The sequence below is a fragment of the Heterodontus francisci genome, chromosome 1, assembly GCF_036365525.1.
Source record: "Heterodontus francisci isolate sHetFra1 chromosome 1, sHetFra1.hap1, whole genome shotgun sequence".
NCBI lineage: Eukaryota > Metazoa > Chordata > Chondrichthyes > Heterodontiformes > Heterodontidae > Heterodontus > Heterodontus francisci.
The window spans coordinates 188,040,624-188,059,658 of record NC_090371.1 but is presented as its reverse complement, the minus strand read 5'-3'; the positions used below and the strand labels follow the sequence as shown (position 1 = coordinate 188,059,658).

At 42.6% G+C, this 19,035-nt stretch overlaps 1 protein-coding gene across 2 annotated transcripts in view; it reads right to left on the bottom strand.

The window, feature by feature from the left end:
- Window positions 1-4,936: 4,936 nt before the first annotated feature.
- arsj (arylsulfatase family, member J) overlaps window positions 4,937-19,035 on the bottom strand; it is a 40,466-nt gene continuing 26,367 nt past the window's right edge. For both annotated transcript variants that reach the window (XM_068018042.1, XM_068018123.1), the window contains one exon: window positions 4,937-6,308. In XM_068018042.1, the coding sequence (XP_067874143.1) occupies window positions 4,937-6,308 (1,372 nt within the window). The remainder of the gene's footprint in view (window positions 6,309-19,035) is intronic.

The following is a 19,035-nucleotide window of genomic DNA, read 5'->3' as shown; positions in this document are numbered from 1 at the left end:
CCTACACTAATCCCATATTCCTACCACATCCCCACCTGTCCCTATATATTTCCCTCCCACCTACCTATACTAGGGGCAATTTATAATGGCCAATTTACCTACCAACCTGCAAGTCTTTTGGCTTGTGGGAGGAAACCGGAGCGCCCGGAGAAAACCCACGCAGACACAGGGAGAACTTGCAAACTCCACACAGGCAGTACCCAGAATTGAACCTGGGTTGCTGGAGCTGTGAGGCTGCGGTGCTAACCACTGCGCCACTGTGCTGCCCTTTGAGGAACTCTGGCTGACAGCCAGTTGTGCTGCAATGATCATTTTAATTGAAAGATGTTAGAAGTGAGAATTATTTAGTTGCTAAATCCCAACGCCCCCATCCCAACTGGCTCGCTGTTGCCCATACCTTAACATCTTCAACCTTATTCATAAATTCCTGTATAGTCTTGCTTCAGTCTATCTCTGCAACCTCCACCAGCCCTGTAAACCCATTGAAATTTTCCATCCTCCAATTCTGGTCTCCTATTCGTCCCCGGCCTTTACTTTACCCTTGCTGGTGGAAAATTCAGTCGTACTGTTGTTGTAATTTAAACAGAAAGTGCTGGAAATACTCAGCAGGTCTGGCAGCATCTGTGCAGAGAGAAACAGAGTTAACGTTTCAGGTCTGTGACTTTTCATCAGAACTCTACCGGAAATACAGTTGGGTGGGGGGGGTGGTGCCTGAGTAAGACTGGAACAAGGAATGTTCCACAAACACCACAAAAGGACAGGGACAACTGGGACCCATGCAGGTACCCATAGCAACACCTTTTTCTTGGAGGAAATGAGTGGAGTTAAAGGCGAAGTTGTTCAAAGTGAGGATAAGTTCAGCCAGGCGTGTGGTAGTGGATGGGGACTGGCTGGGCCTCTGTTCAAGGAAGTAGCGGAGAGCTCTGATGAAAGGTCACAGACCTGAAACAATAACTCTGTTTCTTTCTCCACAGATGCTGCCAGACCCATTGAGCATTTCCAGCACTTTCTGTTTACATTTCAGATTTCCAGCATCCGCAGTATTTTGCTTTTATTGTACTAATGTGTTGTCTGAAATAACCTCCATGGACATATCTGCCTCTCTTTCCACGTTGAAAAGTCTTCTCAAAATCCATTTCTTCAGACAAGCTTTCCATCCATTTCCGAACTTCTTTCTTCCTGGCAGTACATTCACTCCCAATCGCCATCTGTGAAGTGCCTGAAATGTTTTCTATACTAAAGGAGGTCGATAAATTTAGGATGATTTGTTATTTCTTCCTGTGAAAAAGTTTTTGCAATTTGGAAGCCCGTCATCTTGTTTTGATTTTTGTGAAACTGTCGTTTTTTTAATGTGCTGTTCCATGTTCCACATTTCAGAATTATTTAGCACAAATCCCATGGAGCAGGATTGTCCAGTGGGCATGTACCAATACTCAGAATTAGCAGACAATTGTTACAGTCTCTCACCAGCTGGGATTTTATCTGGGCGACAGGCATCTCAACCTCCAGCAAAAGCGTTGGTGAGAACTCCGTGTCCCTCTTCTGTGGGAGGCCCGCCAGATCAAGTGCCAATTAGGCACATAACCATTCAGCGGTGAGCCTTCCACGGGATCAAGGACCCCAGCAATGGAAGTCCCACTCTCTGAGAGCTGCCCGTCAATCAGAGGCCGGCAGATCTTTAACTGAGTAGCACCACCGCTGAGGCAGTGGCTGCCTTCGGTCAAGAACTCACCTGACGCCTAGGAGCGGCACTGGACCCAGGTCACAGGTAGATCAGGCTAGGAGGGGTCTCGCGGGGGAGGGGGTGAAGGGTTATCCGAAGCCGGGTTCCTCGTTCAGGCACTAAGTGCCTTTTAATGAGGGATCCCTCCCCACCCCAGAGCCGGCAAACAGCTGCATGGTTTTTCTTGCCGTGCTCCTGTGTGGCAACAGGCCTGTCCGCTGCTGGGTTCATTGCAGCAGTAGTGGGATGAGGTCCTTAATTGGGCATTAATTGTCCACTTAAGTGGCTCAATTGGTGGTGGGGCGGGTAGGCCGTTCACAGGCTTTCCCACCCCAGATCTAATTTCAGCGGAGGTGGGAATGTGGCTGGTGGGACCCAATTACATCCCACTCAATTACGTGCTCTCCCCGCCTCCAAACCCGCTGTGGGGAACAGCATAAAATTCTCCCCTCCATCTCTATTTTCCCTTGTCTTTTGTATCTCAGTTTTGTACCACTCATTCTCAGGGATTTTTATGTATGAAATGTGGAATATTGCCAGTGAGCACAGGAAGAAGTGTCATACATGCCAGCAGTAAATCTAATTTACAATTAATAAAGACAGCCATGAATAGTGTTTGTTCATGAAGTTGGAGGCCTGCTTTACTGACCAGACAGTCCAAGTGAGTCAAAAAGGAGAGCATTTAAACTGGGCTCTGTTTTGTTTTTAACATTGTACTCTTGTTGAAATTCAAAATAAAGGACTGGCATTGTTTCCACAAATTCCCCCTGTGATGACTATTAATCTACCACATTGGTAATGAGTCATTAGTAGTTGTCCAGGGGGAAATGGGCACAAGTCAGTTAAACCTTGCACAAAATAATATTTAACTGGTATATTTTCAATTGAATAATTCATCCTATAGTAATTCTTAGGATACAGCAAGAGAATGCCAGAAAGCATTGGAGAGATTGTCAAGTTGCACTATAAAGAAAAAGATGGACAGGTCCCACTATCAAGGAACTGAACAAATCCCAGCATAAAGGTGTTGAACAAGTCATAGTGTAAAGGAATTAATCAAGTCGCAGTATAAATGAATGAAATAAATCGTATTGTAAAGCAATTGAACAAGATTCACTAGTTACTGACGTGCAGAAACCCAGACAAACTGCTCCTAGTCAGCCTTAGCTTATTATTTGCTGATTGATATTATGCTAATTTGCTCAGTAGAACAAGAACATCCTATTTCAAAAATATATGCCACCTATAGAATTTTCCCCACCACTTCCTACATCAGTGTATAGGATGTGCATTCCCATGGGATCTGTCTTGGCTGATACATCTGCTTACATTGTTCAGACTTAGTTTCGAATCAAAAAATAACAATTTTTGAATAGATCCTGATAAGTTTAGGCCATATGCCAGGATTGGAAATGCTGTATAAAGATTCTGGTTTTCCCATCAGACAGTCTTCCTTCACCAAGTAAAAATGTTACAGATGTTCAGTTTTGGCTAAAAAGAAATCTTTCATATTCCTGAATTTCTAGGAGGTATCACTTTGCAAAAAAATTCAAAAAGCATCATGATGGGCTATGACTATTCAATAATTCTCAAATAAGACAAAAAATGGAAATCATAAATGTTTTATGTCATTCTAACTGTAGCACAATGATTTCATTCAGAAAATATGGTAAGTCATGGGGCTACAGCCCCTCAGAGGATTATGATTCTTATTTTGTAATTACAATTGTACAGAATGACATTTGTATGCATGTGTGATATCTGTGCCTCTAAGTGAAAAAGACAGGGAATGAGACGTTGTTGAATGTGGACATGAAATGCTGCACCCAAGCAATATCAATATAGAAGGCATATTCCTCACTCTGTAAAGTGTTTTCAAACTCCATACAGCCCTGCAGCTTTAATGATTGAAAATTGCCAGTTCAAAAAACACCGACAGATTGGTTTCAAAAGAGGATAGAGAATAATGTGAGTGCTGCAATGCTGACACAAAAAATTGATTCCCAGACAGACTTTATCTTGCACATGACCCTGCAGGGTCAAGCGTTCCTTTAATAAAATGAGGTTTTGAGGATTCCATTGCCATTGGTAAATAACAGGCATGGAGGGATTATAGGGCAGATTTTCACTTTCTTTGATCGGCAGGAACAAAATGGGGAAGGACTAAAGTGGAGTTGCTCCATTTTCCTGTGAATTCACGCTGATCTCTGATTTTAACATTGCTTGTTTTGATGGTCACTGGACTCTGGTGAGATGCTGCTTAATAAATGCAATTAAAGCTCATGGTTCTCTGATGGAATTTTACCCCATTCCTCCAGGCCCACCAAGTGATCCTGTCAGGATGCCAGCTAGGCCCTCAAAACTAACTTTAAAAAATAAATCCTCAGTGGACCCAGAGGAGCAGGATTACTAGGAAAGTCTGTGCTTCTACTGCCCTTTGCTCCTTCCCTCCCTAGCCTCTCAACACCTGCCACCCAGACATAACCTTGCTGCCAGCAACCTTCTGCTAATGCAGGTAGGTCGCCTCCAGGCCACATGCTTTTTTTATCCTTCCCTATGGACCAGCTATCGCTCTTCATCAGAATTGGCCAAATATTTGACCAGCAGCATTCAAATGAGATCAGGCCAATAAAATCTCCAGGGTCTCCCAATCCCATTCCCATGCAGGACTGCCTTCCTGCTGGCTTCCTGTCAGGAGTTAAAATCATCCCTCCTGGAAATATTCAGAATCTGAGATAATCCATTTCCTGTGTTTTATTTATTTAAACACACTAATATTTTTATTTGGTGTAGAAATACTACTAAAAATTCTTATATAAACATTATCATTCGAAATGTTTGTTCCCAAACTTGACCCAAATGCTAGCAAAAATATATTTTTAAGTACACCTGAGAAGAAAGGGACATCCACTGCTACAAATCTATGCATTCTTTAAAAATGAACACATATTTGTAACTTTCACCCTGTATCTCACTGTATTTGGTGAGCAAAGTGCAGAGGGAGGAGCTGCCCTTCTCCTGAGCAGCCCTCATTTATCATCTATTGGTCCTGTGAGAGGCACAGAGAAGCAAAAATAGCCTCTCAGATTGGACATCAATTTGTTTTTACACAGCCCAAATTACTAATACTAGCACCATATTAAAGTTTAAAGTGCCATCATCGCACTTGCTAAATATTATCCTTTTTCATAACTTATATTTCTAAAGTGAGCACTAACCCCAAACGGGTTTTTTGAAACGTAGTACTGCGTTACAGATGTTGCAGGATTTTTCTTCTGCATTGCTATTAATTAGGTTATTTTCCTCTTCATCCCCATTATCCCATGGTATCCAAGCACCGCCATTGAGGTTAGGGTTGCACCTAGGGTCTTTAGGCGGGTACTTGACAGGAACTGCAGTTTTGTTATACTTAGCAAGTCTCAAGAGTAACTTCTTGACAACTTCAGGATACTGTTGAGAAAGATCAACCCTTTCATATGGATCAGCTGTTATGTTAAACAGCCATACTGATTTTCCTTTAGCCCATAATACTCTTTCAAGATTCCACCACTTCCCACCAAAATTTGGGAATGTTTGAGGGGGGATCCAGTCACTGAAACCTGGATTCCCTGTCAGCAATTTCCAATCTCTAACTCGGATTGCTGCTTGGATTGCTGTATCCCAAATTCCAAATCCATCATGAGGTGATCTGGTTTTAACTCGTGTGTAAAGGGGATCAATGTTATGCAGTATATCAGTCCGTGGAGAAGGTTTACCTTCACTGATTGTCTCCCATATATCATATCCATCAAGATCCAAATTCTCCTCAAGTTCTCCCTCTGCCAGTGTCACTAGAGTAGGGTACCAGTCTGTGATGTGCATCAAACCTCGACTCACACTGCCTTTGTTTTTTATTAGAGGACTGTGCACAAAGCCAATACCACGAATTCCTCCCTCCCAGTAAGTTCCTTTCCGTCCACGAAGCGGCCAGTTGCTCCCCCCAGCTAACGGTTGCCCTCCATTGTCTGAGGAGTAGATTATTACACTATTGTCATAGTAACCGTATTTTTTTAATGCTCTTGTAATGTTATTTACTGCTTCGTCCAAACACGTTACCATAGCAGCATATCTCCGCCGGCCTATGTTGTTAATTGACATGTACCGGCCCAGGTACTTTTTGGGTACCTGCAGAGGTGTGTGAACAGCTTGGAAAGCAATGTACAGAAAGATTGGCTCCTTAGGATTGTGAGATGCTAAAAGTTCTACTACTTTTTGAGTATACAGGTAAGTGGAATAAGAGTGAGCTCTGTACTCCCAAGCCACATTTTCGTCCTTATGTAAGTCATAGCCACAAGACTTGGGTCCATCGCAGATTTCATGGGTGTAATAATCACCACTGCCTGTAAGTGACCCAAAAAATGTATCAAATCCTTTTCGTGTAGGTAGACACTCTTTTTTATAAAATCCTAGATGCCATTTTCCAATCATATGTGTTGAATAGCCAGCTTCTTGAAGTTTTTGAGGTAGTGTTACATTAGCAAGGGGTATACAGTTAGGCTGCCCAGCTCTTATGATAGAGTGCTGAAGTCCTGTGTGTATCTGGTACCTACAAAATAAAACAAGACAATACCAGTCAGTTTCGTTGTGTAATGTCATATCACAAACATAGGGGGAAGATAGCATAATGGTAATATTACTTGACTTGTGATTCAGAGGCCTGGACTAATACTCTGGAGATATCAGCTCAAATTCTGCCACAGCAGCTGTGGGAATTTAAATTCATTTCATAAAAATCTGAATGAAATGCTAGTCTTATTAATAATGATCATGAAACTACTGGATTGTTGTAAAAACCCATCTGGTTCACTCTTGTCATGCAGGGGAGGAAATCTGCCGTCCTTACCCATCTTGCTTCCACATGACTCCAGACCCACAGAAATGTGGCTGACTCTTAACTGCCCTCTGAAATAACATAGCAAGTTACTCAGTTGTATCAAACCTCTACAGGAAAAAAAGAGCTTTGTGGGTGTGCCTACACCTCATGTACTGTAGCAGTTCAAGGTGACCCACCACCTTCTTTCTCATGGCAATGAGAGCTGGGCAATAAATGCTCACATCCCAAGAACAAATGAATAAAAAACTACACAATAGGCCAAATTTTGCTGTGAACAATCAGCACTATGAGGTTTTGCACAACAAGTTGCTGTCAGCCAAATATCCAAACAGCACAGTGGACTCTACAGGGCATCTGGGACCTGTGTGAACAGGGCAAGCAACTCTCTATCTCCTTAACCAATCAGATTGAACAATAACAATGAGCATCTCAGAGTCTGAACCAGAAAGTGTAAGTTAGAATAGTTAGTGCAATGTCAAATCAGGTACAGAAAGTGAAATAAAACAGATAGAAAGAAAGACTGGATTAAGAGAGAGAGAGATAAAAGAGAAAAAAAAACATAAAATATATTTAATTGTCTTTAAAAATCTCCAACAATAATTAAAAGCGGAAGGAATGAGATTCCATGTTTGTAAAGGTTAATTTTCAGTGCCAGAGAGATTGTTTGATTTACCACAGTTAAATGTAATACTTAAACTGGAATGGGCAAACCCTAACTTGCTTTGGTGAGTTTAGTTTGTATCTATGATGTCAGTACAGGAATGTCATGTCATTGATATATTTGAGTGGATGGTGAGATGCCATTTTCATACAGCTTATGGAGGAACCCCGCATCTCGGAGAGCAAATTCCTGAGTTCAGGAAAATAATAACCGTCTGACAAGCTAAAATAAGGATAGTGTTGAAGCAATCATGTTGACTAAGCACAGCCCCTTACTGCTGTTATGACCAGGTGAGAAAAGTGTCTAGAGTTCTGTTACTATCTTCACCTGGTCTTATTGTAACAGGGCTTAATTTTAAACACACTGTGTTTTGAGCTCCCCCTTTATGAATCCTTGTTCACAACTTTCCAATTATAAGGAAATAAATGAACACAAACAGGCTTTCTTTGGTTTAAAGAAGAAAGATGAAATTTATTAAACCTTAAACTTAAACTCTAATACAGTTCACACCTACGGATATACGACTCACCCATGCTAGCATGCACATGCGATATAAACATGCAGATAGGGTCAGAAAAGAGGAGAGGAAAAGATAGTAGACAGGGGTTTGAGGCAATATCTTGTTACGGTGCTTAAAGCTCACTGTAGTCCTTTTGTAAGTAGTCTTGCTGTTTGTTGGGGCCCAGTAGTCTTCTAAAAACCTTTCTCACATAGGAAACTTTTCTCTCTTTTAGTTTCAAGTGTTTTCACAAGATTCAGTTTCATGGGAAGGAGATGGAGGCAGGCAGACAGGAGAGGAGGTAATTCTTGCTTCAGTTCCAGGAGAGATCTTCACTCCATGAGCACATGGCTTTGTCTCAGTTCAAATCCTTTGTTGGAAGTTCAAATTCAAAAAAAAATCCAGCCAGCTAATCATGTGACTAAAACTAGTTTAACCACTTCTTCTGTGTATTGGGGAAGCAATGACTGGGTCCCTTTTGTTCCAACACTGCTAGTTACAATACAAAAATGTCTTTCCAGTCAGGGGCTTGCAATTTTAAGTTTTAATGTTCATGTGGCGAAATAAGGGGTGCCTCAGTCTTGGTAGGTGGGGGGTTTGCCTGACACTGCTGATAAACTGGGCAGTTGGATAAAATAATTACAGGATCAGAACATGTTGAACCAAGAAGTTGCCACATCAGGGTGAGTAAATTAGTGTGCAAGAAATGTTTAGAATGGGACAACCAATGTATATAAAGGGAGGAGTCAGCTCATTTAAAGTCAATTCTTAGGGATGGTTGGAAGTCCACAGCCCACGAAGGCCAAGCCTAATTACCATGGGCCCACAGGGAAACCAGGTTGTATATGTTTTTAATATATAAGTGTAATAGTTGTTATGCTGTAGGTGTCTGTGTGTAAACTTACGTTCAACAACACACTTAAACCTGAACTGCAATGAATCATTTGTCTAAAGTCATAGATTACTTACAACTGCTTATGTGTAGTCACTGGAAGTTGCTGTCTAATTTGCACATAAGTAGTGGTGAGCGCTTTTAGCTTCACCATTATTTTCACAGCAAAATCCAGCCCACTGTGATCTGAAATGCTTTAAGAAACCTCCACTTGAATTGAATCTATGAGGGAATTCAATTCTTCATTCCTGTTTCTTGGGATAGCTATTTGTAAACCATCTTGGCTTTTCAGTCCACTTAGGAGCAATGCAATTTCAGAAAATGCTTTCAAAGGACTGAGGGAAGCCAGATATTCACATTCTCAAGCAGGTGGTGTTCTATTGCTATAGCAACTCAGACCTAAATTTTCCGTGTTAATAACTTGCAAGCCTACAGTACAGGCAGAATCCTTAAGAAAGCATTCTCAGCATGGAGGTATGCAGTTCAGTTCACTGTTATAAAATCATAATACCTTTCTGTACTTGATTTGCATAAAATGGGAAGGAGCAAGACCAGGTAAACACAAGTGCATAGACTGCCAAATGGATTTGCAGGAAACTCATAAAATGACTGCCATTTGGACATTGATGAACTTGATCAAATTAATTTCAAAAATAAATCTGTGGTGTTGTATAGTCTTTCAAAAGTTGATACTGAGAACATTGTGTTACGGACAGAATTGAGAGAGAACTGAAACCCCAGTTCTTTTCCCTTTACTGTCCGTAATCAGGATGTTTTTGAAAAGGAAGGTGCGTGTGTTTCTTAACCCCTGAATGTATGGCCAATTTGAATAGCCAGCAGCACGCTTTTCATGGGTTTCAATAAAGAGGATTCTTTTTCTTCACCCCAAAGGTTTAACACAACATCACTCACCCACTCACCACTCACACACACACTCGAGAAAGAAAGCCCTTTAAAGGATAATGCACTTTTACAACTTGCAAACAAAGGAATAGCTTGTAAGTCACATGATTTGGCTCATCTTGGTGAAAAAGGCATATGCTGCAGGCCCGGTGAAGAAGGCATTTTCACTTCTGAAGTGTAGTTTGGTGGATTCGATAGCCGGAGTCGTATATCGAAGTCGTTGCAGGATTCTCTCAAAGAGGTGGATTTTCAGCAGGTCATGAAGTTAGTTGCTTGCAGTCTTATCACTAGGAGGTTGGGTTTCTAAAGATCTTGAAAAGGAGATCAACATGGCTGCCCAACCATGTGACTTCTCACAGTTCCTTTTCCAAATATGGTGGGGTCTAGATTGATTAGCCCCATCCTGGTTTATTGTTGTAAGACATTCATCCTGAGGAGAGTTAAGACAATCACTGTCTTTGTTTTGGGAGAAAGCTATTCAATTCAAAAATGTCTCCTGATGGTTTCAGGATGGGCGCTGATGACACCTCTTAGTCTGGAAAGTATTCTTTTGTCCTTTCAGGCAGTTTTTGAATACACAGGCTGAAGGTCAGCTGATCTTTGGTGGCCATCTTTGCAGCCCATGTCCTCTTTTAATGTCTATTGTGGTTCATTTAAAACAAAAGGAAAATTCAGTTCCAGTAGATGCTGTGCTGAATATAGTCCATCTTTAAAGTTATGAATAGGCCATGCCTTTACTGGGCATGACAATTGCATATGTTCTAACTTTAATCTCCCATATTCTCTAAATTCAGGCAGATTGCAACCGATTTCTTGAAACAGGAAAAATCTGTTCCAAGTGATGATATGAGGAATTTTCTTCACTTTACTGACAATGTTTCCTGTCTTTTCACTTCTGGGGTTGCCTGTATACACTCAAAAGTGACAGTCGAGTCCTGCAGAGGTCAACACTGGATGCCTGGTATTTACAGATAAATGATACTTAGGGGGCTATTTCTGGTGATATTAAATTTGCTGCAGGCAGCAAATATTATGTGCAAATGAAGACTATAATGAAATCTGACAGGATTAAGCAGATGTGTGAATTATAGAAATTTACAGCATAGAAGGAGGCCATTTGGCCCATTGTGTCTGCGCTGGCCAACAAGTAGCCATCCAGCCTAATTCCACTTTAAAGCTCATAGTCCGTAGCCTTGCAGATTATGGCACTTCAAGTGCATATCCAAGTATCTTTCAAATGGTTTGAAGATTTCTGCTTCAACCACCCTTTCAGGTAGTGGGTTCCAGATCCCCACCACCATCTGGGTGAAAATATTTCCCCTGAATCCACTCTAAACCTCCTACTTCTTACTCTAAATGAATGCCTCCTGTCATGGATCCCTTAACCAAAGGGAATAGGGCTTCCTATCCATTCTATCTAGAACTTTCATAATTTTATACACTTCAATTTGGTCTCCCCTCAGCCTCTTATTTTCCTAGCCCAGCCTATCCAATCTTTCCTCGGATGGGATTTTATGTAGCCCCTGAGGTGGGGGGTGCACAGAGCATCGCAACGGGTGACGGTTGAGTGGCAGGGCAGAGGGCCTATCGCCTCCCTGTCACCAAGTGATCTTCCTGGGGGCAGGATAGGCCGATGATGGCTTTCTCACCCAGAGGCCAATTGAGGCCCTTAAGTGCCCTATTAATGAACAATTAAGGGTCTCTTCCCGCTGGGATCTTACCAGTGGCAGAAGGTGTCTCTGCTGCGCGAGGAGGATGCCTTATAACATAAGGTGCATTCACTCTGGGCTTGGGGGGAGGTAGTCCCTCCTTCGTGAGCAATTTGTGGCCCATAGAGGACCCACACCGAGAACGACTTTACCGCCCCCCCCGTGCTCCCTCTCCCCCTGGACTGCATAACCACCACACCCCCACTGCCCCTTGCCAGGGACTTTCGGACTGGCTCCAGCGACTCCTCTGTCTCACCTACCTCTGGACCAGGGTTCCAGCATTGGGCTTGCGTCTGAGACCTCTGCAGTACCGACAATTGCCACTGCTCCCACTGGTGCTGCCGATACTGCTGAGCTGTCAGCCCTTTGATTGTCTGGCAGCTCTTGTGGGCGGGATCCCTGTCTTTAAAGGGATGGGGATACCGGCTCCTGAAACGTTGATTAAAAAGGACCAGAGGATGTCTCTGGGGGGCGGAAAAAGGAAGAGGCAGGGTTCCCCCGCCTTTTTGACCCAGAGCCAGGAGCCCCGTCACCCGCACAAAATCCAGCCCCCAACTAAAATTTTCGTCCAGGCAACATCCTCGTGAATCTCCTCTGTACCCTCTCTTGTGCAATCACATCTTCCTAAGTGTGGTGAGCAGAACCGCATGCAGTACTCCACCTGTGACCTAACTAGTGTTTTATACAGCTTCAGCATAACCTCCCAGCTCTTATATTCTATGTCTCAGCTAATAAAGGCAAATATCCCGTCTGCCTTCTTGACCACCTTATCTACCTGTCCAGCCACCTTAAGGGCTATGTGGACATGCATTCCAAGGTCTCTCTGTTCCTGTAGACTTCTGTGTATTCACTTGCCTTATAAACCATGCCCAAATGCATTACTTCTCACTTCACTGGATTGAACTCTACCTGCCACTGTTCTGCCCACCTGACTAGTCCATTGATATCTTCCTGCAGTCTACAGTTTCTTCTGCATTATGAACCACATGGCCAATTTTTATATGGTTTGCAAACTTCTTAATCATATCCCCTACACTCAAGTCCAAATCATTGATATATACCACAAAAAGAATGGAACCTAGTACTGAGCCTGGTGGACCCCCACTGGAAACAGCCATCCAGTCACAAAAACACCCATCGATCATTACCCTTTGCTTCCCGCCTCTGAGCCAATTTTGGATCCAACTTGCAAGTTTGCCTTGTATCCCATGGGCTTTTACATTCATGACCAGTCTGCCATTGGGACCTATTCAAAAGCCTTGCTAAAATCCATCTAGACTACATTAAATGTGCTATCCTCACCAACCCTCCTTGTTACCCGCTCAAAAAATTCGATCATATTAGTCAGATACAAACCTTCCCTTAACAAATCCACGCTGACTGTCTTTGATTATTTTGTGACTTTCTAAATGAAGATTTATGCTGTCCCTCAGATTTTTTACCAAGAACCACCAAGGTTAGGCTGACTGACCTGTGATTACTAGGTCTATCTCTTTCTCCTTTTTATAAACAATGGTATAACATTAGCTGTCCTCCAGTCCTCTGGCATCACACCTGTAGCCAGAGAGGTTTGGAAAATGGTTAGAGTCTCTACTATTTCTTCTCTTGCTTACCGCAACAGCCTAGGATACATTTCATCCAGGCCTGGAGATTTATCCACTTGCAAAGATGTCAAATCCCCTTAATACCTCCTCTCTATGTTAAGTTCATCTAATATTTCACACTCCTCCTCCCTGATTGCAATGTCTGTATTATCCCTTTCTTTTGTGAAAACAGATATAAAGTATTTATTAAGACCCATACCAATGTCCTCTGCCACCACACACAGGTTACCCTTATTGTGTCTAATATGCCCTATCATTTCTCCAGTTGTCCTCTTGCTCTTTAGGTATTTATAAAAAATCTTTTGATTTTCCTTGATTTTCTTGCCAATATTTTTTCATTCCTTCTCTTTGCTTTCCTAACTTCTTTTTTAATTTCACCTCTATATTTTTTATACTCCTCTAGGTTTACTGCAGTATTGAGCCCTCAGTATCTGTCATAAGCTTGCCTTTTTCTCTTCATCCTCTCCTTTAAGCTGCTTGACATCCAGAGGTCTCTGGATTTATTAGTCCCACCCTTTTTAGTTAGGGGAACATACTTGCTCTGAATCTTCACGATCTCTTCCTTGAATGCCTCCCACTGATCTGGCACTGATTTACCTTCCAGTAGCTGTTTCCAGTCCACTTTAGCTAAATCCTATCTCAGCTTAGTAAAATTAGCTTTTCCCCAATTCAAAACATTTATTCCTGATCTATTTTTGCCCTTTTCCATAACTAACCTAAATCTAACTGAATTATGGTCACTTCCACCAAAGTGTTCCCCTTCCACCTGCCCTGCTTCATTCCCTAAAACAAAGTCCAGAACCTTTCTCTGTAATTTGGGAAAACAGCGACTTACAAAGTGCTATTTAGTTAATGGGGATTTCTTTTAGTTTAGTTGTTATAATAAAAGACTTAAAACATGAATCTTGTCGGGTAATTTTTTAACTTGGTCTGGGGAGTTCATATCTTGTATGTTAATGTTACCAGTCTCACTGAGGTTGTAATAGATTGGGGCTTGGGTCTGGGATATGAATTCAGAGGCTGTAAAACAAGTATATTGGAATTTGCGAGAATTTAAATGAACAAGATTTCACAATTACTTTTTCTGTACTCATAAGGAAAAGTCAGCATGTTGACATTTAATCCTCAAACTTTTGCAGAGAGAGAAAATTTGACTTTTAATGATTTAACTTAGTTAATAGTGGATGTGTTAATTATGGTAGCAGAGCACGTGGGGGTTAGTTTGAAATCAAAAGCTAAAAAGGCAGAAATTATTGAAGTGTTGGCTTGGCATTTTAGCCTTGAGGATTTAACCAGAGGTTGGTAGATGTCTGGAACTCACTGCCTGAAAGGGTAGTAGAGGCAGAAACCCTCAACTCATTTAAAAAGGTGTCTGGATATGCAGCTGAAGTCCTGTATCCTCCAGGGATACGGACCAAGTGCTGGGAAATGGGAATAGGTTGGGTGGCTCATTTATCGGCAGGTACAGACACGATGGGCAGAGTGGCCTCCTTCTGTGTAGTAAATTTTTCTACATTTTCTAAATATTCTAAATATCTGAAGAGTAGGAACATGCAGGGATGGGAGAGAGGGCGAAGGAGTGGCAGTATGTGAATTGCTCCTTAGGAGAGCTAGCACAATGGGTCGAATAGCCTTCTGCTGTGCTCTAATGATTCTATAACTGTTTCCTCTCTTGTTGGGCTTGCTACATACTGGCTAAAAAAAGTTCTCCTGAAAGCATTTTAAGAATTCTGCTCCCTCTGTGCCTTTCACACTAATTCTATCTAGTTAATATTAAGTTAGTTGAAATCCCCCACTATTACTGCCCTATAGTTTTTGCACTTCTCAAAGATTTGCCTATATATTTGCACTTCCATCTCCCTCTGACTGTCTGGGGGTCTATAATACACTCCCAGCAGTGTGTCTGCCTCTTTTTTTTTGGTCCTCAGTTCAACCCATATGACCTCTTTTGATGATCCTCCTACCATATCATCCCTCCCACAGTTATAATTGTTTCTTTTAAATCAATATTTTCATCCCCCCTTCTTTTTATCCCCCCTCTATCTTGTCTGAAAATCCTGTAACCAGGAATGTTGAGCTGCCATTCCTGACCTTTAAGCCATGTCTCAGTAATAGCTATATCATACTCCATCATATCAATCTGAGCTCTCAGATCATCTGCCTTATTCCTTAGAGTTCTTGCATTGATGTATATACCATTTAGCACTGCCAAACTCCCTTGCCTATCTTCTAGCCTTTGTTTCATCTGACTTCAAAACACGCTTGCTAATTTTCTCATTCCATTTCCAACTTTTCTTCTCTCCCTTCTGAATCTACTCTCAGGTTCCCACCCCCACCTCCTGCCAAGCTAGTTCAAACCCTCCCAAACAGCACTAGCAAAACCCCCTACAACGATATTGGCCCCAGTCCAGTTGAGTGCAATCCATCCAGCTTGTACCTGTCCCACTTCTCCCAAAAGCAGTCCAAAGCCTCAGGAATCTAAAGCCCTTCATCCTACACCATCTCTCCAGTCATGTATTTATCAGCTCTACCTTCCTATTTCTGTACTCACTAGCATGTGGCACTGGGAATAATCTGGAGATTACCACATTTGAGGTTCTGCTTTTCAATTCCTCTCCTAGCTCCCTAAACTCTGCTTGCAGGACCTCATCCCTCTTTCTGCCTATGTCATTGATTCCGATATGGACCACGAACTCTGGCTGTTCACCCTCCCCCCTCAGTCTTTCCTGTAGGTGCATAGTGACATCCTTGACCCTGGGACCAGGAAGGCAACGCACCATCTTGGAGTAAGTCTGCAGTCGTAGAAGCACCTGTCTGTTCCCCTCACTATCGAATCCCCTACCACTATTGCTCTTCCCCTCTTCTACCTACCTCCCTGTGCAGCTGAGCTACCCATTGTGCTGTGGACATGGCTCTGCCTGCAGTCCACAGAGGAACTATCACTCTGACAAATATTCAGACCTTGAATACTATTGGAGAGTGAGACGCCCTCAAGGGATCCCTGCCCTGTCTACCTGGTCCTCCTTGTCCTTCTGGCGGTCACCCATTCTCTCTCTGCCCACAGATTTTTAAGCTGCGGGGTGACAACCTCCAGAAACGTGGTATCCATGAAGCTCTCAGTGTTTATCCATGCAGTGTGTCATTTCAGAAGGCACCAAATAGAGTTGGAGAGAAATGGAAGAGGCAACCTAACCCACATTGCCATCAAGTGGCTTCCATGAACCAGTATTAGGGAAATACTGGTTGGTTTCTTATCCATTCTCTTTCTCAAGAAATTCTAACACTGAAATTGTGCTGCATGAATTTTAGTTTTTGAATGTTTAATGCATATATACAGAATTTTTTTGTAAAATATCAGGCTAACACTTATGTTAAAATAGCAGGCAAAACAATTTGATAGCATAACTTAGAATTTGCATGCTAATATTCACATAGAATAATTTCAATGACTGTAGTGATGATTTTGAATGCACCCCCTTCCCCTATGCCTCACAGGGGTGTAGTGTTGCGCTGTGTTCTGAAGTCTTCATTAAATGAATGCAGTCTTTATATTCAGATTCAAAGTACTTAAACCCCCCAATCAAGTCAGACGCCAGCTGGCTGACATTTTCACTCTTGAGTTTCAGGACGTGTATGAGGACATTGCCGTAGGCAGGTGAACTTATGAACATATGAATTACGAGCAGGAGTAGGCCACTCGGCCCTTCGAGCCTGCTCCCCCATTCAATAAGTTCATGGCTGAACTGATTACTCCACATTTCCACCTACCCCCGATAATCTTCCACCCACTTGCTTATCAAGAATCTATCTACCTCTGCATGAAGGTGTCGTAAATATTCAAAAGCCAGGATCCAATTATATAATTCAAACTCTGACTCAAGTTTATCCCTAGGTCCTGCAACTCTCGACGGGTGCAGAATGTGCCCGCGAAAATTGACAGTGGATGGACTCAGAAGAGGCCCAGAAAAGTAGATTTTCACTTTTTTGTATTGATTTCCTTATGGGTCAGGAAGAGCCAGAGTGCTTTTCTGAGCTTCAAAAAGAAACCTTGGACCTCCCCTGTCTTGAAACTCCCCTCCTCCCCTGTCTGAGATTGCCTCCCAATCCTCCCATCCCCATGACTTACCTTAGTTCCCCCAACCATTCCCTCCAGGCCCCGTTGCAACCCGCCTGCCAACCTCTACATGCTTGTTTCATGGTTTGGGCAGGAGTAAATTTTCCAAAATTTAAATGCAGCATCCCCAATAAAAATTGGGACTTGTATTTGTTGCTTAAGCATGTAGATGAATAAAACTTAAATAAAGTGCTAACTGAAAAGATTGTAACAGACTTATACTATCATTACTATCATACTTCACATCTATCTTCACCTAAGAGAAAGAGGATGTAGATATGGAACTTAGAGAGAGAGACTGTGAGGTTCTTGAGCAAATTGTCATAGGGAGTGACAAGGTATTGGAGGTTTTGGAAGACTTAAAAGTGGACAAATCTCCAGGTCCGGACAATTTGTGTCCCAGGATGCTGTGGGAGGCGAGGGTAGAGATTGCAGGGGGTCTGACCCAAATTTTTAATTCCTCTCTGGCCACGGGGGAGGTGCCAGAGGACTGGAGAACAGCTAATGTGGTCCCACTATTTAAGAAAGGTTGTAGAGATAAGCCAGGGAACTGTAGACCAGTGAGTCTCACATCAGTGGTAGGGAAACTATTGGAGAAAATTCGGAAGGAGAGAATCTATCACCACTTGGAGAGGCAAAATTTGATTAGGAATAGTCAGCATGGCTTTGTCGGAGGGAGGTCATGCCTAACAAATTTGATTGAATTTTTTGAGCATGTGACCAGGTGTGTAGATGAGGGTAGTGCAGTTGATGTAGTTTACATGGATTTCAGCAAAGCCTTTGACAAGGTCCCACATGGGAGACTTATCAAGAAAGCAAATGCACATGGGATACAAGGTAACTTGATATGGTGAATTCAAAATTGGCTTAGCTGTAGGAGACAGAGAGTGATGACAGACGGCTGTTTTAGTGACTGGAAGCCAGTGTCCAGTGGCATACCACAGGGATCTGTGCTGGGTCCCCTATTGTTTGTCATTTATATAAACGACATAGATGACTATGTGGTGGGTAGGATCAGTAAGTTCGCGGATGACACAAAGATTGGCCGAGTGGTTAACAGTGAGGTGCAGTGTCTTAGGTTACAGGAAGATATAGACGGGATGGTCAAATGGGCAGAAAAGTGGCAGATGGAATTTAATGCTGAAAAGTGTGAGGTGATACACTTTGGAAGGAGTAATGTGACACGGAAGTATTCAATGAATGGCCTGACACTGGGAAGTTCCGAGGAACAAAGGGACCTTGGCGTGTTTGTCCATAGATCTCTGAGGCGGAAGGGCAGGTTAATAGGGTGGTGAAAAAGGCATATGGGACACTTGCCTTTATCAATCGAGGCACAGATTACAAAAGCAGGGAGGTCATGTTGGAGTTGTACAGAACTTTGGTAAGGCCACAGCTGGAGTACTGTGTGCAATTCTGGTCGCCACATTATAGGAAGGATGTGATTGCATTGGAGGGGGTGCAGAGGCGATTCACCAGGATGTTGCCTGGGATGGAACATTTAAGCTATGAAGAGAGGTTGGATAGGCTTGGGTTGTTTTCACTGGAGCAGAGAAGATTGAGGGGTGACCTGATCGAGGTGTACAATATTATGAGAGGCATGGACAGGGTGGATAGGGAGCAGCTGTACCCCTTCGTTGAAGGGTCAGTTACGAGGGGTCACAAGTTTAAGATGAGGGGCGGGAGGTTTAAGGGGGATTTGAGGAAGAACTTTTTTACCCAGAGGGTGGTGACGGTCTGGAATGCACTGCCTGGGAGGGTGGTAGAGGCAGGTTGCCTCACATCCTTTAAAAAGTACCTGGATGAGCACTTGGCATGTCATAACATTCAAGGCTATGGGCCAAGTGCTGGCAAATGGGATTAGGTAGACAGGTCAGGTGTTTTAATGTATCGGTGCAGACTCGATGGGCCAAAGGGCTTCTTCTAAACTGTATTATTCTGTGATTCTGTGATCATTATCTGGATTGATAGTTTAATAATTATCTTTAAAAAAAGTTGAACTTCTGTCTTCCTAACAGAGTTTGGTGTTATTGCATTCGCTTTGTAACAGTCAAGATGGT